The sequence below is a fragment of the Sabethes cyaneus genome, chromosome 3 (genome assembly GCF_943734655.1).
Source record: "Sabethes cyaneus chromosome 3, idSabCyanKW18_F2, whole genome shotgun sequence".
NCBI lineage: Eukaryota > Metazoa > Arthropoda > Insecta > Diptera > Culicidae > Sabethes > Sabethes cyaneus.
In genome coordinates, this window is record NC_071355.1 from 22,435,708 (window position 1) to 22,463,233 (window position 27,526).

At 43.1% G+C, this 27,526-nt stretch overlaps 2 protein-coding genes and 1 long non-coding RNA gene across 3 annotated transcripts; 2 read left to right on the forward strand and 1 right to left on the reverse strand.

Annotated features, from left to right (window-relative positions):
* Positions 1-1,569: 1,569 nt before the first annotated feature.
* Positions 1,570-3,665, reverse strand: LOC128742116 (T-complex protein 1 subunit gamma). The gene is made up of 3 exons (XM_053838335.1): positions 3,530-3,665; positions 3,405-3,466; positions 1,570-3,345 (listed from the first exon to the last, which is right to left on the reverse strand). Exons 1-3 carry the CDS (start codon positions 3,561-3,563, stop codon positions 1,801-1,803), a joined length of 1,641 nt encoding a protein of 546 aa, XP_053694310.1. The 5' UTR covers positions 3,564-3,665; the 3' UTR covers positions 1,570-1,800.
* A 5,318-nt stretch (positions 3,666-8,983) lies between these two features.
* Positions 8,984-9,505, forward strand: LOC128744318 (uncharacterized). Its single transcript, XR_008412382.1, has 3 exons — positions 8,984-9,006; positions 9,239-9,382; positions 9,440-9,505. It is a non-coding gene; the product is annotated as an uncharacterized LOC128744318 (long non-coding RNA).
* A 1,804-nt stretch (positions 9,506-11,309) lies between these two features.
* Positions 11,310-27,194, forward strand: LOC128741226 (DNA topoisomerase 2-binding protein 1-A). The gene is made up of 6 exons (XM_053836872.1): positions 11,310-11,433; positions 11,503-12,570; positions 12,624-13,641; positions 24,817-26,235; positions 26,306-26,640; positions 26,706-27,194. Exons 1-6 carry the CDS (start codon positions 11,332-11,334, stop codon positions 27,123-27,125), a joined length of 4,362 nt encoding a protein of 1,453 aa, XP_053692847.1. The 5' UTR covers positions 11,310-11,331; the 3' UTR covers positions 27,126-27,194.
* Positions 27,195-27,526: the final 332 nt, after the last annotated feature.

Below are 27,526 nucleotides of genomic sequence, written 5' to 3' on the forward strand. Positions count from 1 at the left end.
AAGTTACATCGTAACATCGGGATAGAAAGGTGTTGTAAAATGTGAGCTTCCTAGTTTACATTGCGGCGATAAACTCCGAATTATTACAAATATATACAACTAATGCTTCAGAGTCAGAGAGTATATAAATTGATATTGTGGCTGCCAGCCAAATCTGGATTATTAACCCTAATACCAAATGCTGTTGTTGCTCTGTATCTTTCTTACGACAGTGACTTAAGTATGTCGCAATTTGGTCACAGTTCTGTGCAGTCGCACTTTCAAACTGCAGAGTCCCGTTTAGCGGAAAGTGCGGTATAAAATAACATGGAAAGTGTTGCGTAACGAGGAGAAAAGTTTAATAACACTTCCAGGTGGACAAAAAAGTGATTTTAGAAACGCTTGTTGTATAATAAAATCATCCTTTTTCAATCAATATAATTTTCTTTTTGTTCTGTTACTTGAGGGTGTATGTAGGATATTCATGTACCATGCGCCTCCATTTAGTCATTTTCCCATACAAGTTTCAAGTTAAGTTTTCTCAAAAAAGTTCCATAGGCTACACCTATACAAGCAGTGCAGTGATGTTCTGGATCGACAGGACTACACTATGGTGTATATGGTTAAGCTCTAAGCCTGTGACCGATAGTGATGTTTCCTTGTAAGTGCGCGTACTGGATGAAAATCTGCCTTCCTCTGTGGAGCACGAAATGATTTGACAGGGAATGCCAACAAGCAATAGAGAGCAAAAAAAGGCTTGGAAAAGTTATCTAAGCATATCCACGACAGAATTTGGCATTGTATCGACAAGCGCAGAATGAGTTAATCACGATCCTGAGGAGGAAAAAGCGGCAGAAGGAGGACAGATAACGTGAAAAACTGGAACAACTGTTTCGAGCTAATGACATGCGCAAGTTTTACGAGAAGATGAATTAAACTCGTAGGGGCTACACACCTAAACCTGACATGTCTAGGGACGAGACGAGCGCGAGGTGGTCGACAGGTGGAAGCAGTACTTCGATGAGCATCTGAACAGCGATATAGCAGGAGACGCAACGGAATTTAATCTCGGAGTGCCTACAAACGACAACAGCGTGCCGGCTTCCGATCTCGAAGAAGAATCATCAGCTGAGGAATAACAGCCGCAGGAAAGGACCGACTCCCGGCAAAACTAAAAAAATGGTCAAGAACCGCTGTAGCCGCGCGGACCAATTTTGATGAAGCACGTAGCTTAAGCGCCACTCCTTTAAGAGGCTACCGGCAAGATCCTATTTGCCCGGAAGAGACTGCTTTTTTAAGAGTCCAGTTGGAATTATTTCAAGAAACGAATCCAAATCGTTCCAGCTAGGTACACCAGGTAGAACCAAAGAGGGGTGCAAACACCCTAGAAAGACAACCTCCAAACGCGGCCAATTGGCGACGAGTAGCCCCAAACCGAGTACAATGGAGAGGAGTTCTTGATACGATAAGAGCCACCCCTCTCGGTTGGTAAATGGTCAACATCATCATTTCATTTTGTGAATACCAATAGGGAAATGTGACAATCACTAAACATGATATTGAATAAGTTCTGGTCGTATTATTAGGCGATCTGCATTTCAAAACAAAATTGAAAGCAAGTATTTTGTTCGAAACGACAGTTATGTATCGTGAAGTGTATGTTAAAGTTTGGTGGAATTAATGCTTAAGAAAAGAATTAAAGCAATTTTGAGAAATTCTCAACGAAAGTTCAAATTTAAGTCTGTAAATCTAGTATATATGTTAGGGGTGTGAGGTGAACGTGTAAAATAACGCTTATTAGTTCGTAAAAAAATTAGCATTCTATTCCATTCCCTGAGCCGCTTGCGCCGGAGTGGCACCAGTTCCGTCGTTGTTCTTCTTTTTCGACCCGGACACAATATCGTCGATGCGCAACAGCAGAATGGCCGTCTCCACGGCGGTTTTGTACACCTGCAGCTTGACCGAGAGTGGTTCCCAAATGCCCTTCTCCTTCATGTCGACGATCTGGCCGCTTTCGCCGTCAATGCCCCAGGTGCACGGTCCGGAACCGGCCGGGTGCGAAGCATGCTTCGCTCTCAGAGCCGTTAACGTGCGGATTGTATTAGCGCCACAATTCTGAGCCAACGTGCGTGGGATAATTTCCAAAGCTTGTGCAACGGCCCGGTACGGACCCTGGATCTGCTTGTTTGTCAGAGCTTGCGATACGGCCATTTCGACTGCACCGCCGCCGGGAAGCAAACGCGGCTCCAACATTAGGTTACGAGCAACATGAAGCGCATCCTGAAGATTTCTTTCCGTTTCGTTAAGAATATCCTTTGATGCTCCTCGCAGCAAAATGGTGCACGCTTTCGGATCGGCGCATTCCGTCACAAAACAGAAATATTCATCACCCAACTTTTTGATTTCGAAAAGTCCGGCTCCGGTGCCAACATCTTTCTCGGTCAGCTCTTCCGTGCGATTGACGATCGTAGCACCGCAAGCACGGGCAATTCGATTATTGTCGGTCTTACGCAAACGACGTATGGCAGTGATTCCTGCTTTCAGCAGGAAATGTTGAGCCAGATCCGAAACGCCCTTCTCCGTAAACACCACATCCGGTTTAACGGCAATGATGTCCGCACAAACCTTCGCCACATGTTCCTCTTCAATTTGCAACAGCTTGGTAAAATCTTGATCACCAACAATCTCGACATTCGTTTGGCTCTCGCCCTTCTTGTATTCCAGTGGGCAATCCAACAACACGATGCGAGGTTTCTCGATGTAACGTCGCATTTTAGGATGAGTAACGTCCTTGTTCAACATAACACCCCGCAAAACGCAAGATTCATCAATCGATCCCCCGGGGATCTTTTCTACCTTAGCATACTTCTTGATGTCAATCTCCGTACGACCGTTTTCCGTTAACATGACCGTTTCAACCGCATCCAAAGCAATCTTCACTGCCAAATCCGACCAACGGCCTATGAATTTAGTACCAACGCAAGACTTGACCACTTCAGCCATCTTCGCCTTGTCGTTCTTATCCAAAGGAATACTGACGTCGTTATTCAGCAGTTTGACCATATCCTCAAGTGCTTCCCTATACGCACGAATAATAACAGTCGGATGAATCTGCTGCTGAAGGAACTGTTCAGCAACGGCCAGCATTTCCCCGGCCAACACAATGACCGACGTTGTTCCGTCACCAACTTCTTCATCTTGCGTCCGAGCAATTTCGATCATACTCTTAGCTGCCGGATGTTGCACGGTAATTTCCCGCAGAATCGCGTTACCATCGTTGGTCATTACGATTCCTCCCATCGGGTCCATCAGCATTTTTAGCATAGCCTGTGGCCCCAGACAGGTGCGAATCAGATCTGCAATGGTCTGTCGAAAATCGAAATAAATTAACCTCTTTCCAGGGTTCATGCAGCGAAATGACTCACCTTGCCGGCATTGATATTCTCCAGCTGCACCTTTCGGCCGCTGTCTCGTTTTGTGTTCTGACCTGAAACCGAAGTAAATCGTTAGGTCCACTACGCTAGTGAACAAAGATTCGGAATAGACTTACTTAGAACGAGAATTGGCTGCTGTGGACCGTACATTTTTCAAAAAGCTATCCGATCACGCTATGTAATTTTCAGAGACACACGAGAACAAAAAACAGGCCTGACGAACTGTGAAAAAAAGCACGACGTTCCACTCGTTTGATGTTTGAGGATTTGACAGTTTCGCAATAATTTTTAAGTTGCGTCATGTTGGTATTGTCGGAGTGCTTGACGGCTGAAGAAATTTGTTCATGCATAAAACGGGGTATTGTCAATTGCAAGGAAAATTTTACCACCCAAAGTGCGATATCGCTCATAAAAGTGCTATTTTGCATTAAATCGTTTCGGTATGTTCGGCGCACTTATTGCTTGGAAAATAACGAAAAAGTGCGCCGAAGATACCGAAACGATTTAATGCAAAATATCACTTTTATGAGCGATATCGCACTTTGGATGGTACAACTTTCCTTGCAATTGACAATACGCTGCTGAAAAAAATCGGTAAAATGGGGTAAAAAGATAGGAATAGAGTGACTATATACAGAGTGGCGACAATGTCAAAATTGGAATGATAATTATCTGTCAGTGTCATTCCAATCGAGCAGACGACCTATCCAACGCGTATGCAGGAAAGAGAAAGAAAAACCTAGGATAAACCGCATTGCATACATTTGGGATGACTTGGCGCCACTCTGTATATAGTCACTCTAGATAGGAAGAAAAATGCTCAAGAAATCGATTTCTCTAATGATTTCTTACTAGAGGCTGTAAACCAATTCGAGAAATTTTTGACTTTTTGTTTAATGCTTGGTGTAAAGCTTGGCCATACTGAGTCTCAGTGTTTTCAAAGCACATCTGGCAACCCACAAGGAAGCAACCTTGGACCGCTCCTTTTCCTTCAGGGTGTAAAATTCTGTATGCTGATGATCTTCAAGGTTATCCGTTCAGCTGCTGATTGCAAAAACCTGCAAAAGCTCATAAATGTTTTTTCGAGTTGGTGCGTCAATAACAGGTTTAACATCAGTGTCGCAAAGTATTCAGTAGTAAGTTTCACCAGGCGGAAATCTCCTATTGAGCATCGTTACTTGATAAAGAGTCAACCAATTCAGCGGGAGTATCTTGTGAGGGATCTGGGAGTTTTTTTGGATACCAAGCTAACATTTCATGTGCACTATAGCCACGTAATCAGTAAAGCGTATCGTACGTAATCTTGGCTTCATCATGCAAGTTGCCAAAGAGTTTCGAGTGTGGTTTTGAGACCCTTATTGCCTGAGAGCACTATACCATACGTTAGTGCGCTCGATACTTGAAACAGCTGCAGTAGTTTGGAGCCCCTACACCGCAATCTGGTCCACTAGAATTGAGGCCATACAACGAAAATTTATCCAGCTTTCCACGAGCGATAATGGCGGATATCGAGCACAACTGGGCACAATCTTTTGACATTCATTGGAGGAGCGTCGAGTTCGCCCTGACGGAGTTACTATGGATATACCGTAGACCCCCGTTCGTTTGACCGTTTTTAATCTGAACACTTTTTAATTTGAACCCCGTTGGTTTGCACGATGTGCAAATTAAAAATGGTTCAAATGTCATTCTCAATATGACATCATTTGCTTATGCAGACAATGCGCATAAACACGATTTGTTTGTACTGATCTAGCGTGTTTAATATGTTTCACAATGCGTTTTCCCAACGATTATGGTAGAAATCTGATCGGAGAATGAAATATTCGCTGCTTGCAACTGCCAACTGAATCAAACTACCAAACAATAACAAAGAACAGGGCAGCCAGTTCACACAAGCTCCAGCATATTTAGGGTTACCAGTTGTTCAAATTAAAAGCTAACCCCGTTAGTTTGCATGAGGAATCGTTCAAACGAACGGGGGTCCACTGTATTCATGATTGTTTGTTGTTCGAATGTAAAAATGTAAACATTGTTCAATTTTGCAGATCATGCAGCTAATGAGGAACATAATCGAACGGACAACAAGTTTTATGCAATGTGGCTTTGCAGTTTTCGCAGATTTCAGGGAGAATGTGCAAATACGCAACGGAAAGTTTCTTATCAAGTCGAGACGCTGTTCGAGAGCAAACTTGACAACGGCTCGACCAACATGAAGTTAATGTTTGCGTTAATGTATAATGTTTCGAATGTTTAATTCGCACGATTGCGAAAAAGTATTCTGAGCCAGTGCCTTCAGCAAATTATGGCCGCAAATCACTATAAAAGTTTGAATCCGTTTTGTTATGTTCCACTTCAGCTGATCTGCAAAATTAAACAATGTTTACATTTTTACACTCGAACAACAAACAATCATGAATGTATCCATAGTAACTCCGTCAGGGCGAACTCGACGCTTCTCCAATGAATGTCAAAAGATTGTACCCACTTGTGCTCAATATCCGTCATTATCGCTCGTGGAAAGCTGGATACGGTATGCTATAAGGCGTTTACCGTAAGTCAATTCACTCGAACTTCCCCCATACGAAGACCGTTACAAACTTCTGGACATGGAAACTTTAGCTAAAAGGAGAAGAGACTTGCGAGCTTGCTTGCGAGCAATGTTTATTGCGAAGTTGCTTTGTGGTGAAATTGATGCTCCGAACATCTTGGCGAAATTCTACACACTTAATAGTTCGGTAAAATTTTACCGAAATCTAAACAGCAGAACGTTCGGTAAATTTTTTTATTGCACCAAACATTATTAATGATCTGTAAACGTCGATTGGCACTATCGAAATATTCACCGAACGTTCACGCAAAATAATCCACACGTTCTTTCCACGTGAAAAATCACGTAAATTTCTCTACAGGGAGTTACGTGACTTTCAGTTGAACATTATTGGAAAATACAATAGCATCTATCTGATTTCCACGTAAATGCACGCATACTAATGCAAACTACGTTAAATTCACGTAAATAGTACGGGAAAAGTTAGATGAAAAATAATCACATAACTTTTCACGTAATTTTGACGTGAAAATTATTTTGAGTGTTCAGCTGTTTAGATTCGGTTAAATTTTACCGAATTCGGTGCTTTTTGTTAAGTGTGTAGATAGAATTAACAAAAGGGCGAATGTCGCAAATGAAAACACAACGAGTGAGAGTTATTTTTTGCTGGACCAGCATAGGAAAATCAACCCTCACTCGGTTTGTTTACGCTTGCAACATTCACCCTTTTGTTAATTCTATCTCCAATTAATACCGTTTTTGTTTTTGCTTAGTTCCAATCGATCGGCTGTCAAAACGTTTGTTTTTTCACTCAGGTTGAACTTAGTTTTGCTCTGGGTTGCACTTTTTAGACGACGGGTTCGCACTGAGATTTTTCACAGTTTGAACCTCGCAATAAGCAATCCAGCTTTTTACGAGACATAATGGCGGACGTGTTCGTAATATTTGAACGGCATCTTTGACATGTCACTAATACATCGCACGTCTTGTTTCCGCGCGTTCACGGTAAAACTAAAGGAATGTACGGAAAGAAAACGTGCGATGTATTAGGGAAATGTCAAAAATGCTGTTAAAATATTACGAACACGTCCGCCATTATGGCTTGTAAAAAGCTGGATACACTGACAACCCGAAAACGTTTGTTTATGCTCGTGAAAATGTTTGTTTATTCAGTGGTCGGTTGGAATAAACTCAGGTTAAAAAACAAAAACGCTATAAGCATCACTGCACCGTCAAGGTTTCTGTGTTCAACAGATTTTCTATGCCGATGACAACAGATTTTCTATGCCTATGACGATGTATGGACAAAACGAACCTATTTGTGCAATGTGTGTTTGTTTTTACAATGTGTATCATCTGTTTGATTTTTCGATTAGTTGTGAAGTTTTTAAATGCCCTTTCCGTAATTTAATGTAAAGTGAATTTATCATGTAGACCAGGTAGTCCGATGATGTTAGGGAATAATTAAGTAAATATTGTGCTTTGCAGCTGTACCTGGATTAATCCCAAGGGGTCGGACACTCAGCACATAGTGCCCCGGCACTGCAGAAATATCAAACGGCACACCTCTAAAGCCTTATAAAAATAACATTTATAGGGCTTTACACACCTCCGGTTCGATTTTACATATGAAATGGGAGCACTGCCAGTTGTCAAAATCATCTCACACGGTTGCCAGGTCTATCAGATTTTAACAAATTTAACAAATCTTGCAGTTCGGCACTTTCGGTACAGCACCGGCACAGTTCGGTTCGTTTCAAGTCGCCTAACATAAAAACGGCTGTGCCGAGTGTCCGACCCCTTGATTAATCCAGATTTTCTCTAATTCCAATATATATGACAAAAGAATAAAACAGCAACATTGCAGTTGTCACTCTTTGTCTTTCTCTCTCACAGCATTCGCATTGTCGCACTTTTAGACTGCGGTGTCCAGTAAGGTGCACAACCCAGTAAACCATTTGGTTTGTATATCTCGATTGCAACTGAGGTATACGAAATCATATCTGAACGAAAAAGTTATATTTCACGCCATATAAGAACATATATGTACCAAAGTGGAGGCGATATACGTGCGAAAGTTTTGACAACTATTTGTAATTCTATTTTGCGCAGTTTTTATAACACGCAACTAAATACTCCTGAATATATGATTAAGATATAATCAAATATTGCAATTGTCTATCCTGCTTTATAATTCACAGTCATGAATTGTATATGAAGACACGCACAACTGCAAAACAACTTATTGTTCACTTCGATTTGACATACTCTAATCATTATACAATTCCAACGTGAAATTGACATGAAAACGATTTAATGTGAACTTTCTATTACGATTTTGTGTTATCTGGGAATGCGGGATATTAAATATAAATATTGGTCCACAGCCTTAAATGAACCTGTAAATAGGTCGGATTTACTTAAAGCTAGGTTGAAACTAGTCAAAATGCTCTTAAAGTGTACAAACTCAGATTTTGAGTATAGTTTTTCAACCAAAAAATTGGTAGTAGGAACCTAAAAATGAGTTATTTGTCATATACCATTTTTGTTTTTGGTTAGGTCCAATCTAGATTCGCTCTAGTTTCAATCAAACGGCTGTCAAAAAGTCTTCGCATTCTAAACTGATTTTAATCACACGAGGAGAAATAACTATCGAACTGTCAAATTTTAACTAAAAAGTTAAAAATTTTGCGAAATGGTTCATAGCCGTGATAATCTATCCACCTTTTCGCGCGGTTAACACTTTTCGACAATGTTTATTTGCTTTTGGGAACTCCGCTCACGTACGCTTGAAAGTTCTACAACAACAATCAAGGTTGGAAATATCAACCTGACGTGAAAAAGTTGCCAAAGGCATGCTAATGTTTTCCAAAAGTTGTACCCACTAGCCGCCATTACGCAAGCGGCAGTTAAATATTTGAAAGATAAAATTTATCTCATTTCATTTCGGGTTGAATGAACATATTTGTTATACGATAAGCATCCATAGTGCTAACAGATAGTATTGTGCTTCCCGCAAAATCAAAAACTATTGATAAAACGGTGGGTATTTTAAATGTATTGTATGATCAACAGTTACTGTTCCTGATAAAGTTTTATATCATTTGCTATCATTCAAGTTCATATAGGTTTAACGATTGGCGTACGATACTGTATACAGTTAGTACTAAATAAATAGTAAGAACGAAATTCTGACCATTGAGTGAAAAATTAGGTTGAATGATTTTTCTGTGTACATATAAATGGGTTACATTATTTTACTGTGTACCCACAGAAACGAACGAAAAAGCGATAAACTGTTATTCATTGCTTCGCTGTTGGACTTCCGCCCTCTACACTAACCGTCACCATCGTCACCGTCATTTCTGATTGCCGGTTAGAATCTTTGAGTGAAGATTATATCATCGTGAAAATGCTAGTGAGTATTGTTTAAAAATTGAATTGCCATAATTTAATTGAAATATTTTATCTGCAGATCGAGCAACTATTAAGCGACGAACATGTTCTTAAGTTTTGCCTTAAAGAGATCGCAGCATGCCGCGTATACTACTATCCGCTTTCATTTGGAGTGTCCAAGGTGATATCGGCGAGGAAGTCAAAAGTACGTATAGTGGTGACACGGTGACCTGCCAGGATTTAGTTACGCTGCACAGTTATCCATGAAGCTACCATGGTGGATGGTTACAAACGGAGGCGTGAGTGAAAATGCGCAAAATCGCAAGCGCCTGAGCATTACGAAATAATTGAAATTATATTTCATATCATTTATGAGCTAATAAACGAACTATATAATATGGCTAAATTATTTTCCATTGTTGAAACAATATTTATAGCATAAAATAGCATACACCAACGATTTCCAGTATAATCCCTTAACCATATCAAAACCATTACACGAATGATACATGCACCATTAGTAACAATATAAATACCATTGTCCCTGTCATTCAATGTGAATCGTTTGTTTCCGAAAAACCATAATAATACTATATATGTAATAGTTTTAGTACAATTTCACTGACTGTATGTCCACCATACCAAGTATGGTATCGCCAAAAAATTGTTCGCGAAAATCAGCATTTTTGTATGGTAACCATACCTAACGACTAGTTCATACAATGGTTATTTCTCAAGTTACCATTTACCACATAGTCAAAACCATTGCTGAGTATAGTCTGCATATGGTTATCTGATTATATAGCAAATGGTCCACTTGATTCACCAAATGGTTAGAAAACTATATGGAAAATCGTTGGCATATGGTATTTGACTATGCGGGTTTGCAACTGTACCTGGATTAATCCAGATTATTTTCTCTAATGCCAATGTATCCAGCTTTTTACGCGCTATAATGGTGGCCGCTATAAATTGTGTTCGTAATATGCGAACAATCTTTTTGACAACTCTGCATACATCAAATCTGGCACTCTTCTCTTGCAACACTACCGTTCTCTTTCTTTCGTTTACGTCAAAGAAGGAAAGCAAAACTGTGCGAAATGTAAACAAAACTATTGCCTTCCTTCTTTTGCGTAAACGAAAGAAAGAGAAACACTGCCGTACATGAGAAGAGTGCCCAGTTTTGATGTATGCCGAGTTGTCAAAAAGATTGATCACATATTACGAACACAATTCATAGCGTCCGCCATTATAGCGCGTAAAAAGCTGGATATGACAAAACAAAACAGCAACATTGCAATTGACAGTCTTTCTCTTTCTTACTCACAGCAATCGCATTGTCGCACTTTGCGTGCCAGTCGCACTTTTAGACTGCGGTGTCCAGTGAGGTGCAAAATGCGGGATAAACAAACCCCAAATAGATGTCACATGAGTGAATCGCGTTCATTCGTGACGTCAGCAAAACCTTATCGGACTTTTCGCGTGCGCAATGGCGACTAGTGGGTACAACTTTCGGAGAACGTTAGCATGCCGTTGGCATCTTTATTCGCGTCAAGTTGATATTTCCAGCCTTAATTGTTGTTGTAGAACTTTCAAGCATACGTGAGCGGAGTTGCCAAAAGAAAATAAACACTGTCGAAAATTGTACCCACTAGCCGCCATTAAGCGCGCGAGAAGGTGGATTGATCACACGTGTATCAGATCCTGGCCCAAGATGCATTTTATTTTTATGTGATATTCATGTTTTTAATGGATAGTTTTCTGATAGCGTGTATGGGTTTGCACTTCGACTCCGACACTATTCCCACCAAAAAGTAAATGACAAGACTGTCAAAATTCAAAACCCTCCGCTAGCCGGATTCAAAATATCGTCTATTCGTTGATTCGCTTATATCTTTGAACGCGGTAGGTTTTCTCGTTTTATCTCAGAAATATAAACGATTTAAAAACTATTTGTCAAAGAAAAAGAATATGAGTTCTATTTCCGAGCAGCAGTTACAAAAATTTCTTTTTATTATCGAAGATAATAAAGAGATTGAGGATGCCTCGGAAGATATGCAAATGGCCTACTCAGTGAGTACTTTAGTGTTTATTTTTCATTTTGGAAATTTCACGTTAATTTTCGTTTTTTTTTTTCAACAGACAATTCGTGACCATGGCCAGGAAAAACTCGTCACCTGGTTAAGCGAAAGCGAATGTCTTCATCTTCAGCCGGACCAGCTGACGAAGAAACACGTAACCGTGTTTGAGCGCTTTGACGGAGAGGCATACGAGCACATCCGGACAACAAATGCTTGCGTGATTGGGCCACGCTGCTTGATAAGCTGTTTCAACGACGACCAGACGATTCCGTGCGGAAAACAACCTGTCCTCACGACGGCCATGCGCAATCTAACCGTGAGCACATCTGGATTAAAAGTTGAGGAGAAAACTCGGCTTAGCCAAATGGTGTTTCAAATGGGTGGATGCTATCTGGAAATTTTGACAGCCGCTTGTACTCACCTGATTGCGGGCACCGTAAAGTCGGTGAAATACGAAAAGGCTGCTGAAATTAAGATGCGAATCATGCATCCCGATTGGGTGCAGGACGTCTGGGAGCAGAGTCAGTGCAAAATGATCAGCGCGACAGATCCGGCGTTCGATAAACATGCCCTTCCTGTGTTTTACTCGCTGACTATCACGTCAACTGGGTTGACGAACCAAAAGCGCAATCAAGTTAAGCAACTGATTGAGGAAAATGGTGGCCGCTACATTGGGGCGTTCAAATCGGAACATACTGATATTTTGATTTTGGACAAGAGCAGTGTGGGCTCGGCAAAGTTTCAAGCAGCCGTGCGTTGCAAAAAGGAATGTTTAACACCGGCGTGGGTTATAGACAGTGTCCAGAAGGGGTATGCTCTTCCGATTGCCAACTATGAAGTGAGACGCATCAAATCGTCCACACCGACGAAGGACGATCCTGGGTTGATTTCCAGCATAGACTTCAATCCGGACGGCACGCAACTGTCGATGATCAGTCATCAGAACAGCCGGAATTTAACTATCAACGAAAGTGTGGCAAGTACGACCTCCGCTGCTTCGGCCGTCTCAAGGGTATTGTCCCGTGAAACGATGGGCGGTGCAAATCAACGAAAAGCCTACCGTGAAATGCTGGACCAAATTACGTTGCCACAGGCCAAGAAGTCGGGCCCGTTTTTGGATGGTTGTAACGTAAGTAAGGTTTTCTATCTTGGTACTTAGCGACTTAGAACACTTTTTTGCAGATATATTTAAGCGGTTTCACTACAGAAGAAAAGGACAAATTGAACAAAATCCTCAACAGCGGCGGAGCCATACGGTTCGACGAGATAAGTGACCGCGTTAGCCACGTTATTGTGGGCGAGCAAGTGTCGGCCGATTTTCGAGAAATTCGGGAACAGCAAATAAGTCCACACATTTTGACCTTGGAATGGATTCAAAAGTCTCTAACCCTGCGAATGCCTGCCCCCGAAGATGACGAACTGCTAATGTTCAAACCGAATCTTAAAGATGCCATTGTGGAAAAGGGTCCGGAACCTCCCTCGCCGGCAAGCAAAAAAAATCTAGAATCAATGAACAGTACATTCAAACGACCGGAAGCGCCTCCCAAGTTCCGCCTAGATGAACCCAAACCAGGACCAAGTCGAGAGCGCGGCAAGGAAGACGAGGTTCTGCTGCAGTACATGCAAAAAAATACTTCCGTTCAGTTACCACCGGTGGAGACAAAAAAGAGCGCACCAGCGCCGGCTGCCGATTCCGTCACCTCACAGAATTCGGAACTGGATTCGCAGTACAGTGATTTTATGTCCACGAAAACCCTGTTTGTGTATGGGTTTTCCGACGAGGACGCAATGCAGATCGTAACCGATTGCGAGAACTGCGGTGGGACGATCGTAGATGAACACTACACCGACGTGGCCGATTACATCGTTCTGCCAACTAGTTGCATAGGAGAGATCGACTTTAAGGTGCGCGGCAGGGAAACTGTTAACTGCATTTGGCTGGAGACCTGCATTCAGGACGGTGTCTGCTATCCCCTCCAATACTACTTCGAACCCATCTTCTATGCAGAGGACGATCCGAGACCGCTGGAGGGGGAAATACTAGTTATTAGTACGTACTCGGGGGCTGAGCGGAACTATTTGATTGCGTTGGGTGGAATTCTGGGTGCTAAAGTTGAGGATCGCCTGGTCCGGAAGGCGGCTCCGATAGTGATCTGTAAGGAACCGTCCGGCGCCAAATACGAAGCCGCCATCAAATGGGGTAAGTCAGAGCAATTCTATGCTACTTTCAATAATGTTTTAACGTAGATCTACGTTTTTGTTTACTATATTGGGGTGCGCTTTAGAAGTACAAAATTGAGCATGTAACGAAAAGTGGTTACGTTTTACAAGCCTTTAATTGCCTCGATTGCTCAGAAATTTTTCTGTGCGTTGATTGAAGAATATAATAAGAATTAAAGTACTCTAATAACCGGCTGCGAAGTCTGTCGTTAAAACAGTTACCTTAAAAGATATCAAGTATGCCTTGCATTATAGTCACCATAGCAAAGCAAGCAGTTTTTCATTAACAATTTAGGTTTCTTTGAATAAATACACTTTTACTTTTCTTGTCAGTGTAAAATTATTTCGAAGGTAACAATTTGGCGATAGAAATTCCGATAGGAGCGTTCAATGAAATTCTGATAGAGGGGATAATATTCAAGAGACTTCGCTGGCGAAGGTTTCCCGGCAGATGTCTCTACAGAACAACTCTCTGCTGTTCTGTTCTCCAGAAGGGTCTGCTGACCCTTCTGGAATAACTCACAGGTAGACAACCAACAGCACCACAAGGAAGCGCTCCAGAATAAATTATTTAATTTCATTAAACTACTATCAAGGAGTTTCACCATGACCCGGAAAACGGAACTACTTTCGTTCGCTAGTTTTCAAAGTATGAAGATCTCAGAAATCAGAGAATCAGAACAGATGGTGGTAGTTTGGATGATCCAGGTATCAGCATCTTTGGCTCGAGCAGCACGTTCCTCAAAATCGTGTGGAAGATTTGTGCCTTGCCCTTCTTGCCCTTGTCATCATTTACCTGATGAGGACGGGAAGGAAAACAGGAGGAATAGGAAGGGGTGGATGAGGAATTTGGACAAACACAAACACGTACATACCAAGAGATTTTTGTACCCTCGAGGGGTTGCTGACCCACGATTCCAACAAGTCAAGCACAGTGGATGTCATTTTGGGTGTAGATGTCTTCCTGTCCATACTTCGATTGAGATAGGTCAAGACTCTCAACGACATTCCTGTAGCACAAGGTTCCATATTCAGATGGATGGTCGCAGGAAGAAATTCTGTTTCTGTTTGCAGCACAAGGTGGGGCAGTTAGAGCCAAGTCTGTCCAGGGCTGAGATAAGGTGGTTGTGATAATGTTAAAAGAATCCGTGCGGATTACGCTAGCTCCATAATGTATTGGTGATTATGGATTAATGGGCGGAAGAAGAGTGACAGAACTTGGCTTGATATAATTGTGTGCTTGGTCAATATAGCATAAGATGGCTTGTACTTATCTTGTTTTCTCCTTCCTTTGTTTGTTTCCTCATCTTGTTCGTAGTCAATCTTAATTAAACCTGAAGCAGGCTCCACGCCGGCCGTCCTCTCCATCGTTGTCACCAGTGTGGTCATCTGTGGCTGGTCTCTTGCCTCCCCTCACGGCAACATTATTGTTGCCGTGAGAAGAAGCGATAGAGATCAGGCAGAAAAGAAAAGAAAAGAAAAGAGGAATTTTTTAGTCAACATGTTGATTGCAATTTTCAAGTTAGTAATATCACGAGAATTCTATGTCTGTCCATCACCTATGCTACTACCGACTAACTACTCGCTAGGCTGGACGCTACTCATCTCCCAAATACCCATGTCATCACGATTGACCCAGCGCTGTTCCACAACCTATGCTCATTAAAAGCCACAGCCGCCTCTTTATCTACCATCTTTGCAGTATTGTAGCTGATGGCGTAAATTTTCGAATATTTTGTGCGGAATATTATTCAAGAGCAATATTATCGCTCAGAACTATCGAAAAACTACTTGAACTTCCGAAAAATAGAGCAGATGCGATGTAATGGGGACTGGTACTCGCTCGTATTATTCCCGGTGGCATTAATTGCATATTTGTAGCGGTAGTCAACCGATTTGTCGGTATGCTCTTCAGACCGTGGTCAATTGAAATGATTCTGTAACTAAGAAGGGATGATGTGGATCAAAAAGAACTTCACTTGGAGATATGTATATATGCCGTGTTAGGTCTTAAGTGCAAGCTGTCACTAAAGCAAGACTTAATAAGATGTTAACGACGTTGATAATTCTGTGAGGATGGTATTGAATCGAAAAATAAATCCTCATACCACGACCATATATTATGTACTATGACCACATTTTAGGAAGTGGAAATGATTGAGGACAGCCCTTCGCTATCGCTTGAATCAGCCAGAGAATCGAATACCTGTTTTTACTTGAAGAAGTTTTAACTCTAAAAAGATTTAGTTAGAAATGGAATTTCAGTTGAATGAAGAGGAGCAGGCCGCCGGTGAGTTGCCACCGTTCGACTTGATGGACTCTCCGACAGAGGCTCATCAGCATTAGGAAGGCCCTTGGGAGACAAACAGCGTCATACATGATCATTTTATGTTGTTAGTTGAATACCGTTAACGCGGTTAGTCACAAGACATGCAAATCATTCTAATAAAGGAGGGAAATAAGAAAAAAAAAATTATGATTACATCCAAAACAATACAATAGAGGTGACAGTAACAGCAACGATAGCAATATTAGTAATAATAGTAATAGCATAGGAAACTGATCGGGAACCACAGCTACTGACTATAACTTCCTGCCCATTAATAATTGTAATTTGGCAGCATAGGTATAAGAAGAATTTCCGACTCATCATAGAACACTCAAACATATATTCATTCGTACCTATACACCCATGCACACTCATACATGCATACACATGTATACATGTACGTGTGTGTATATTTTTCAGTGCTGTGCTGTCCATAATCGCATAACAGCCACAAATTCTATGGCAATCTCATAGAAAATGTCTCGATTGCGCAAATAAAGACATCACATCATTTTTGAACACTCGTTCGTTCTAACTAGCGATACATTTTAATTTTCATGAGTAAGTCAAAATCTCATGAATGGTGGGTAGGATTTGGTTTCAGTTTTCTAGAGAAATTTCTGTGCATACCAGCAATTCATCTAGGGAACTGAGTAAGCCCTCCCGGTGCTTCGGCCCAAACGGATTGAATTTAAAATCAAATCCGTTCGATTTCGCTCCATTCCGCTTTACGAGACACATGCTACACATAAAGCTAAATTATGCAATACTACATACTACACATATATCCAACTTAAACTATAAACATTCTACATGCGGAACTAAGAATTTTTAGGTCGTTTGGCCGAAGTACGCGTCAAACCACCTACCCATGGGAGGGGATGGTCGCAGGAAGAAATTCTAAGGAGAAATGTTTACACACCAATCATTCAGTGATAAATGTACATCAGGAATTCGCTATCGATCGCACTCTACGGATGTTTTGGAAAGACCAAGAGCTGCACAACAGCCAGCCTTTGATGGAGGCAGAGAAACGAGTAATCAAGCATTTCTTATCAACATTCACAAGCACGGAAGAAGGACGCTTTATCGTTAGACGATTCAAAGCAAAAGCTCGGTGAATCTTTGGCCACTGTTGTCAAGCGCCTCAGAGCAATGAAGTGCAGGTTTCAGAACGATGAAAATTTCAAGATTAGGTAAACAACGTTCATGCAAGAATACATACGACTGGGACAAATGCAGTTAATCCGAGACTCGGTAATAGTAGTCGGCCAGTCAAAGTCCTATTATTTGCCTTACCACGGGGTCGTTAAGGAAGACAGTCTTACGACCAAATTGTGAGTCGTATTCGACGGATCTTGTGTTACATCTCCCGAGCATCACTTAACATTTTGGCGAACTGTTATTCGAGTAGCGGCAGTATAAATACGCAATACTCCGTATACGCAACGTAGCAAACGCTACATGAATACCCCTATTATTTGAATAACAACGGAATACGACGGTTTACTTTACTTAAACTTATCGTTCAATTTACCCATTGAACCAAATTCAAGAATAACCACCTTACTGCGATGCGCGCACAAGCCCACACCACACGCACCACAAGCAATATGCGTAACTTGTTCAATGCTAAAGATTATTATTATTATTATTATTTATTGAATAAAATTCATCTGACAAAATATTGTCTTAATGAAAAATAAAACGAACACAAGATCATGATAGTCTTCTCATAAAAACATGCAATGGAATGTTGAAGTCAAAAATGCTGTAAGCGAGATTGAATGCACTGGCTATGGCACGGATTGGCTCATTTTGTCCGTATTGTCGACTACGAGCTGCGAGGTGTAAAAAGTTGCGTTGACGTATAACTCTCTCTGGAGCATAGAAGTAAAACTGCCGGAGTAGTTCAGGCGAATCGACTTCCGAAGTGATGATCTTAGCAGCAAAGAGAGCTTGTGCAGTGAATCTTCTCCGTTCTAGGGTATCAATTCCAAGTAGCCGACAGCGATCAGTGTAGGAAGGCAGGTTCGTAGCATCACGCCATGGTAGCCAACGAAGTGCGTAGCGAACAAACCTTTTTTGTACTCGCTCGAATCTAGCAATCCAACACGCTTGGTATGGACACCATACCACACTACTAAACTCAAGAACTGAGCGGACTAGTGCACAATACAACGCCCGTAGGCACAGCGTAGGCAAGATGAACGAGTTAATGAGAAAATTTTGCGAATAACGCATGCCAAATTGCCAGCCGGGCTCTATTTTCAAATCCCCTTCGTACCAACAATCCAACACATTGTTCCTGGTGCTAATCTCTAAAGCAACGTTCAAACGTCGTGTTGAACGTTTTGCTCATTAGCCTGGTAACTAAATAAAATGGAATCAAAGCGAAGGCCATAGGGATATGTGGTAGTAAATTGTTCAATGCTGAAGGTGAACGAGTTGATGAGACAATAATGCGCCTGCGCTTCCGGGTGAAAGCTGTTTCACCTTCTCTTTTTATCTACTTCGTACCAACACATTGTTCCTGGTGCTAATTCAATATCAAGAATCAACACCAGGAATAATGTGTTGGTATGCTTGTGCATTGAGATCTCTAAAGCAACGTTCAAATATCGTGCTGAACGGTTTGCTCATCAGCTTCGTAAACTAAACTAATAATTTACCGAATTATTCGTATTGCATATGCGTCGGTGCAAACGAAATCATGAACTAGTGATGAAACCAGTTTTGTCGGGATGAATTTTGTTGCCTGTCCTATGAACAGATTGAACATGCGGATGAGTCGCCACTGACGCAAATGGAGCTCGAATTTAGAAAGGGTTATCGACTTAGTGACGTGAATGTTGACACTAAACTGATCAATTTGGCAGACGAACAGAATTCGGTGGAAGCGCTACATTGGTTGCCTGAAGAAGACGTTTTTACATTCAAGGTGAATTTTTGAGTAGATGGTCCTAATGAAAAGCTGGGCTGGTAAACGGTTTGGTAATGCGTACCATCGGTGCCTTGTGCACTGGGCATAAAATAGACCCCACAGTGGTCCACAGCCTCTTACCTAGCAAGCCCTACCCCTACCTCCTCGTGGTACCAGCCGAGATACGACCAACCTCGGTGGAGATCGGGTAACCAACCCCGGTGGAAACCAAGGTCGTATGGGAGGAGGGCTCCTTCGAGCTACGTTGACCCCCCGGCGATACTGTGGGGTTTGTTGCGGGCTTTGCAAGCCTGAACTACTAAAAAAATCAAAGCAATGGACTCCGTAAGTGATTATAATAAGTCTAATCGGAACAATCAGCAAACACCCAGGCGACGAAAACGGACTAACGATTGGAAATTAGGAACATGGAACTGTCGGTCTCTAAATTTCCTCGGAAGTACCCACGTGTTTTCTAAAGAAGTGAAGAGCCGCAAGTTCGATATCGTAGTGCTGCAGGAGGTATGCTGGAAAGAAACGATGGTACGTACGTATAGAGATGGTCATACCATCTACCAGAGCTGCGGCAATACACACGAGCTGGGCACAGCTTAGTGATGGGCGAGATGCAGAAGCGGGTGATCGGGTGGTACATCGTAGAAGTACGATGATGACAAAGACGAATTCTACGCGCAGTTGGAACGTCAATACGACCGCTGCCCAAGACATGATGTCAAAATTATCATCGGGGACTGTAATGCTCAGGTTGGTCAGGAGGAGGAATTCAAACCGGTGATTGGACGGTTCAGCGCTCACCCGCAAACAAGCGAAAACGGCCTAAAACTTGTCGACTTCGACGCCTCCAAGAAAATGGCCATACGTAGTACCTTCTTTCAGCATAACCTCTGCCATCGGTACACCTGGAGATCAGCCAACCAGACAGAATCACAAATCGACCACGTTCTGATAGATGGTCGGCACTTTTCAGACATTATTGACGTCAGAGCCTAACCAGGCGCTAACATTGATTCGGATCACTACCTAGTGATGGTAAGGATACGTCAAAAACTATGTTGTAAACAACATATGATACCGGCGCCCGACACGGTATAATCTGGCGCGACTGAAGCAACCGGAGATCGCCGAAAACTACGCGTTATCTCTCGAAACTCGCTGCCGGAAGAGGGTGAGCTGGATGAAACCCCTTTTGAGGACTGTTGGAATGCCGTGAAAACAGCCATTAACAGCGTAGCGGAGAACGTCCTAGGCCGTGTGGCACCGAATCGACGTAACGAATGGTTTGACGAGGAATGCCAGCAGATATTGGCTAAGAAGAACGCAGCGCGGGTACAAATGCTGCGTAGAGCCACCCATCAGAATGTGGAGCGATACAAACAGAAGCGGAGGCAGCTAACCCGACTCTTCAAGGAGAAGAAGCGCCACCAGGAGGAAAAGGAGTGCGAAGACCTCGAACAGCTGTACCGCTTTCACGACACACGGAAGTTCTATCAGAGACTCAACGGATGTCGCAAAGACTTCGTGCCGCGGGCCGAAATGTGCAGAGATAAAAATGGAAGTATCTTGACTGACGACCGTGCGGTGATCGAAAGGTGGAAGCAGCACTACGATGAACACCTGAATGGCATGCAGGCGGAAGACCATGATAGCGGAGGAAATGACCTCATTGGTGTAGCAAGCAACGAAGATGTGCCACCCCCATCGATAAGGGAAGTTAAAGAAGCCATCCAGCGGCTGAAGAACAACAAAGCAGCGGGAGCGGAACTTATTAAAATGGGCCCGGACAAGTTGACCGGCTGTCTGCATCAACTGATTGTCAATATTTTAGATACGGAACAACTACCGGAGGAGTGGAAAGACGGGGTTATCTGCCCTATCTACAAGAAAGGTGATAAGCTAGATTGTGAGAACTACCGAGCAATCACTATCCTGAATGCCGCCTACAAAGTGCTGTCCCAAGTCATCTTTCATCGACTATCGCAAATTGCCAATAGATTTGTGGGAAGTTACCAGACCGGCTTCATGGGGGGTCGGTCTACAACGGACCAAATCTTCACACTGCGGCAGATCCTCCAGAAGTGCCGCGAATTCCGAGTCATCGGAACACGCATCGCCTGTTCATCGATTTCAAAGCCGCAAATGATAGCGTAAACCGACAAGAGCTATGAAAAATTTTGGACGAAAACGGCTTTCCGGGTAAGCTTACTAGACCTATCATGGCTATGGCTACGATGGATGGGATCCAGTGCTGTGTGAGAATCTCGGGTGGATTGTCGAAACCATTCGAATCTCGCAGGGGACTTCGACTAGGAGATGGTCTTTCCTGTCTGCTATTCAACATTGCGCTTGAAGGTGTTATAAGACGAGCGGAACTGGAGATCAGTTGCCATGGACCGAAACAGATGGAGAAATTATACTGCGCAGGCCTTGTCGTAAGACGTTAGGCCAATTAAGTAGTTAGTAATGCAAAGCATCAACTGCTGTCGGAAACAGAGCGACTGTTCGAACCGTTCGGATGGTTTGCACCAGTCAAAAAATTTTTATCAAGATTGTTGGCTATACGAATTGGATTGACACGATCCGTTACACCCGAGTATAGAATATGCGTGGGTAGAAATGAAACAAAATTTGTGGCAACTTGAACAGCTGAAAATTTCAAGATGGATGGCAAACTTTGACGGTCGTATAACTGCACGGCTTTTCAGACGCTTCTGACGAAGCTTACGCCGCAGTTGTGTATATGCGATCACTCGACGAAGATGGTCGTATTCACGTCAGCTTAATTGCAGCTAAAACAAAGGTAGCGCCGGTGAAACGCTAAAACAAAGGTAGCGCCAAGTTCAACAGTATGTCTAGACAGATTCGACGATAGTCCTGTAATGGCTTAGCAACCATCCGCGTAAGTGGAACACGTATGTAGCGAACAGAGCATCGACTATTCTGGAAATTTTACCGCGACGACACTGGGACCATGTTTCAACACACGAAAATCCTGCAGATTGTGCGTCGCGAGGAATAAACCCTTCGGAGTTGGTCGATTATCCGCTTTGGTGGTCTGGAACGCTTTGGCTAGCAACAGATTCCTCGTCGTGGAAGCGCAATGTTTCACCGGAAGATTTCAAAGACGACACATTTGAGGTACGTAAACGGTTTCAAACGCTCAATACGATGATTAAGCTTCCAGGCACCAATTACGAGATTGAAAGGCAGATTCTTGAACGCAAGTCTACTTTACATGCGGCGTGTCGGCAATTAGCATACGTTAATCGTTTCATAACCAATATGAAGGCACAGCGAAGTAAGCAACCTAAACTTTCCGGCACGATCATACTAACCGAACTACACGAAGCTAGACTACAATACGCAAGGCTAGTGCAACATGACGTTTACGCAAGAGAGATAGATAGCTTGAAGGGTGGTAGCGTGGTTTTTTCTAAATCGAAGATCAGCGACATGTATCCATTTCTGGACAGTGACGGAACCATGCGAGTTGGCGGTCGGTTGCAGCTCGTCCATTTCGCATTATGCATCCCGTAATTCTAGCTAAAGAACATTGCGTCACACGACCGTTAATAGAGGAACTACACGTTCAGAACTGTCATGCCGGCCCATCGCTATCGACTGCAACTATAAACCAGTACTACTATGCGAAGGGTTACCAAGAGGTGGTTAAGCAAGTGATACGCAACTGTGTGAAATGTTGTCGCATGAAAGCGAAAACTGCTCAGCAGTTAATGGGAAGTCTTCTAGCGGCACGTGTTACAGCATATCGTCCGTTCGCACACGTCGGAGTGGACTATGCCGGTTCCATTCTGATACGCTGCAGTAACACTCGAGGAGAGCGATCGATGAAGGGTTATATCGTGTTCTTCGTCTGCTTATCGACTAAGGTGGGGCACTTAGAAGCAGCAGGGGACCTTACGTTACCTACGTTCTTGGGAGCGTTGAAACGGATGATTGCTCGACGCGGATATTGCAACGAGATCTGGTCTGATAACGGTACCAAACTGGTTGGAGCTGATCGACAACTAAGAGAAACTTACACAGCTTTGATGTCGCACGGTAAGGATGCTGAGCGCTTTCTCAGTAGCCTCGGTATACAATGGAGATTCATTTCGCCGTCCAGTCCTCACCAGGGCGATATTTTGGAAGCGGCGGTGAAACGCGCCGAGGGCTTACTTCGACCAATCGTTGGAAATGACAAGGTAACCTTCGAGGAGCTGACCACTGTGCTCTCTCAGATCGAGGCTTGCTTGAATTCCAGGTCTGTCTGCCCGATTTCATCATCACCCGATAACTGCGAAGCCCTCACTTCGGGGCACTTTATCGTAGGACAACCGGTAAACCTGTCACCCGAACCAGACGTCTCGCGCGTGCAAATGAATCGACTCGATCATTGGGCGAAGGTCCAACGATACACTATCGAGTTTTGGAACAGATGGCGGAACGAGTACCTGACAACGCTGCATTCCAGGGGCAAATGGCGAACCAGACAGGAGAACATCAAACCGGGTCACCACGCCCAGGTGAAAAGCGACAACGTGCCGCCTTCGGCTTGGGAGTTAGCCAGGGTGTCAGCGGTGCATCCGGATCAACAGGGATTAGTCCGCATCGTCGTACATACAAGCGAGAAGAAAAAATTCAAATTCTTTCACTTACAACTGTAACGTAGAACAATAAAGACGCTATTTTGTACTCGGTCAGTTCTCACTTATATTATCCGGTTTCGGTTCAATCCTCCGGTGATATTCCGTTTTCTGGTCAGTGATTAGTCCAGGTTCTAATAACCTCTCGTTTTCTGGCTCATACACTCTCAACATCTGCTGTTTAGCAAATCTTACATCAATCAACACGAACCTTCTGCAGTTCTGTTCATTTTGTATTTATCAGATTGAAGACGCTACTCAAGTTGGTACTATTCACACGGATGTTGAAGCTGCGTTTGTTCGTATTGATCAACAAATTCTGCTTCGAAAACTGAACCGCCTAGGAGCGTCTGATGGTTTTCTCGGTAAAGTTAAGCTCTACTGAATCGTACAGTTTTTGCAATCAAGCAGGAGTTCCACAGGGAAGTAACTGAGCACCGCTACTATTCCTTATATTCTTTAGCGACGTGTCTGTGTTGTTAAAGACCTAGGGGTTGAATTGGACTCTAGAATGAACCTTCCAATCCACTACTATAATATCCTTTCTACAGCGAATCGCAATTTAGGTCTTAGGGATCTTCCGTGGTCGGACCCTCGAGATCCTCCACCATATAGAGGATACATGCAAGTTACTTTGTATCGAAACGCTGAGTAGCAGGAGAATTGTATCAAGAGTTGTCTTCGTTACTCAGCCCTTGAAGTGCGAAATCGATGCTCCTGAACTTCTGTCCTGGATTAAACGTTAACATTATGTCTCGAGCGTTCAGATCCCGAGGATTTCTTCGGCCTAATTATCATCGTACGCTATACAGACAACAGAAACCAATCCAGGAGATGTGCAGTGTTTTTAATGATGTGTATGAAACTTAAACGTATGAAGAAACTTAATAAATAAAGAAATATACCAGATTATCTGTTTCGATCGAACCTAGACCAACTTAATGTCGAGAAAGTAAACAATTTTGCAACCACCTCTTCTCTTCAATCGATTTTAACGTTTGAACATGAAATCTAAACCAACTTGAAGTCCTGAAAGTAAGAATAGGATTACCTCTTATTGGAACTACAAACTCTAAGAAACTGATAAAAATGATATAAGAATTTTAGGCAATGAACTTTTAAGGTATTATACAATTTCGTAACGAACTGTTGAACAGTTGAAAAACGTCAAACATTGTCAAGCTATATATCTCCCGCGTTCGTATCATCTAGGCACTGACCTTCCTACTTTTTATTTAGATCTCACAGTAGTCAACGCTGACTGGTTGCGGGAATGTCTCAAGCAGAAGCTCCGAGTCAACGAAGAGCCCCATTTGGTCGGTAAATCGGTTTGCTCTTCCAAAAACGTTGTGGTTCGTGAACCAGAAAACAGTAAACGGCTTTCTGATTTGCCGGAATTCTCCAGGAACGCTTGTCTACCGACAACTTCCACAGACGATGTAGACATTGACTCGGTATTTCTTCCGCCGCCTGCGCCTTCGGCGTCGCTTACAAAGTCTAAATCGCGTGCAGACGTAACTAAAGAAAACCATCCTGGAAACTATAAGTACATTTCGGTGGACAAAGCAAAAAATTCAAAAGAAGTCGAATATGAATTCAAACGACTATCTTCACCTGAGTTACGCAAAATTACCCACGAAGAAAGGCAGGTTTACTCTCAAGAGATGGAACAGTACGAAGAGCTGGTACAAACTCAACGCGACCAACGCCAGCCGTTCGACCCCGGGCATCCAGCAGATTCTCCATTGGTATTAAAACATCGTCGGTTGTCCGCTCTTGCTGGCATAAATTCACCTTCCACGCCGGTGGCCACAACCAGCACCAGCGTTTCGGAGTACGAACAACTCAGCGTAACCCAGCGGGTGATGGAATTCGATACACCGGTGCGCGAGACGCTCTACAAGGTACTGAAAGAAGCGGAAGAAGCCGAGAAAAAAATCACCCCCCGAACGCGTCGTAGAAACGAGCTATTGGCTACGCCGAGCACCGGCCAGGATGGTCATATCAAAACACCGACCCTGCCCGAGTGCATGACCAAGCCGGTCACACCGTACGGGTTCCGTCCGGATGCCAGCCCGGAAAATCACCTTTACCACAAGCGAAAGCTTCAGGTATGGGACCAGTACTACAGACCCAGGGAGCAGGGGAAAGATCGTCGGAAGAGTACTCCATTGAGTGAAATTAAGCGACGCTTTTGGCGGGAGAATCTCGGTGACGAATATGTCGACTACATCGAGTCCAAATACTCGTCGACGCAATTCCAGCCGTTCGAGCAAGATGATGAGGATGATAAAAAGAAGGATCAACCTCCCGAATGTCAGCCAGGCCCATCGTCTGGCACCAGCAGCAGAAGTAAAGAAGTTTTCAAAGAAATCACAGCAGAGCCGCTGGACGAAAGTCACAAGTCGGAGGAGAGCAATCGGAGCAGTGAGAAGCGGTCGCGTGAGGAATACGAACTAGATGATGATGAAGACGACGAAATGGCGAACAACTGCGAAACAGGAAAAGGCACACCCGCGGCCAAGCGGATGAATCTCGCCGAAGCCGACAACGTTAAGCGATTGAGTGATCTAATCAATTCCAATAAAAATGCCGCCAAGAAGTCGAAGAAAATTTGCGAGGAGCCGCAGTACTCCGAACTGCCGAGATTCGATTCGGGTGGGTTGGACATATCATAATTTAATTTTTACAGTACAATCATTTCATAAATTTTCTTTTTACATCTTAGAAACGGTATCAGAAGATGCCGTTGGGGTGGGATGGCGTGATCCAGCCGAACCACAGCGAGCTGCCGCGGGGGGAAATGGAATGATTTACACGGGTACTCCCGTATTTGCGATATCCGGAGTACCTGAGCAGCAACGTTCGGCCCTGATGGAAAGGATTAAACAACTAGGAGGTGAACTGTCGGGCAAACCGAACGAGTACGATCCTGCCTGTACGCATATCATCTGCGGTAAACCAAACCGAGGCGAAAAGATACTGTCCGGTATCGCATCCGGCAAGTGGTTGTTATGCTCCAAATACCTCGACGATAGTTGCAAAGCTGGCTTCTTTTTGAATGTAAGTATATAATGTTGAACACTTTTTCCATTTATCAATTAAAATATGTTACTTTTTATCAACAGGAAGAACAATACGAATGGGGTAATCCGAAGGCGAAAAATCTACCACCACTGGAAGCGCTGGAGAAACAGGTTTCCAATGCAGCCTACATCTGGCGCTGTAAAATAGCGCAGGAAGCCGGCAAACACGACGGTGTATTCACCGGTTTCCGCGTCCTACTGTTGGCACCGAAAAAGGAGCAACTCGTACGGTTGGTAAAATCCGGAGGCGGGTATGTAATCACCGTTGGTCCACCGTATGTTCATTCCGCGGAAGCAATGACCGCTACGCACTGCTTCGTGGACAAAAATAGCCAGCTAAGTTCTCGCGATCATAAAGCGCTGGCCGAAGCCGGCATAGCTGTGATGTCCATTATGTATCTCAATGCCTATCTTACGTCGGAAAAGTTACCGGATCCGGTCAAGTATAGGTTGGAGATTTAGGCTATCGGTTTATGAATTTTACAAACGAATTGTTGAATTTAACAAACATTAACATTTATGTTAAACATACGAGTGAATTAATAAAATTGTGTTGACACAAGCGTATATCGAAAGATGAACGTAAACGGGACTTACTTTAACGGTGAAAAGCCATTACTAAATTCACATTGAAACTCTTCAAATCGCCGGTTTCTTGCTTCAGAAAAGACGAAAGCAGATAACGAAGCGTTCCACCAACTGATGGTTAATGTTGTTATAGTAACCGTCATATTGACATCAAGACATCCATGCTTTTCTCTACAATGAAAATTTATTCAATGGCTTTATTAGAAAAATTTTGGAACCTCAAGTTTTTTTTTCCTGCTAAAAAACAGTGAAATTGTTCATTCCAACCAAGAAAC

Bases quoted from the DNA above. Each gene is read 5' to 3' on its own strand.
- LOC128742116 (XM_053838335.1), bottom strand. From the start codon at position 3,563: ATGTACGGTCCACAGCAGCCAATTCTCGTTCTAA. The intron at 3,467-3,529 runs GTAAGTCTATTC...CTTCGGTTTCAG, and splicing joins GCAGCCAATTCTCGTTCTAA to GTCAGAACACAAAACGAGAC. The intron at 3,346-3,404 runs GTGAGTCATTTC...GATTTTCGACAG, and splicing joins AGAATATCAATGCCGGCAAG to ACCATTGCAGATCTGATTCG.
- LOC128741226 (XM_053836872.1), top strand. From the start codon at position 11,332: ATGAGTTCTATTTCCGAGCAGCAGTTACAAAAATTTCTTTTTATTATC. The intron at 13,642-24,816 runs GTAAGTCAGAGC...CTTTTTATTTAG, and splicing joins CGAAGCCGCCATCAAATGGG to ATCTCACAGTAGTCAACGCT. The intron at 26,641-26,705 runs GTAAGTATATAA...TTTTATCAACAG, and splicing joins AAGCTGGCTTCTTTTTGAAT to GAAGAACAATACGAATGGGG.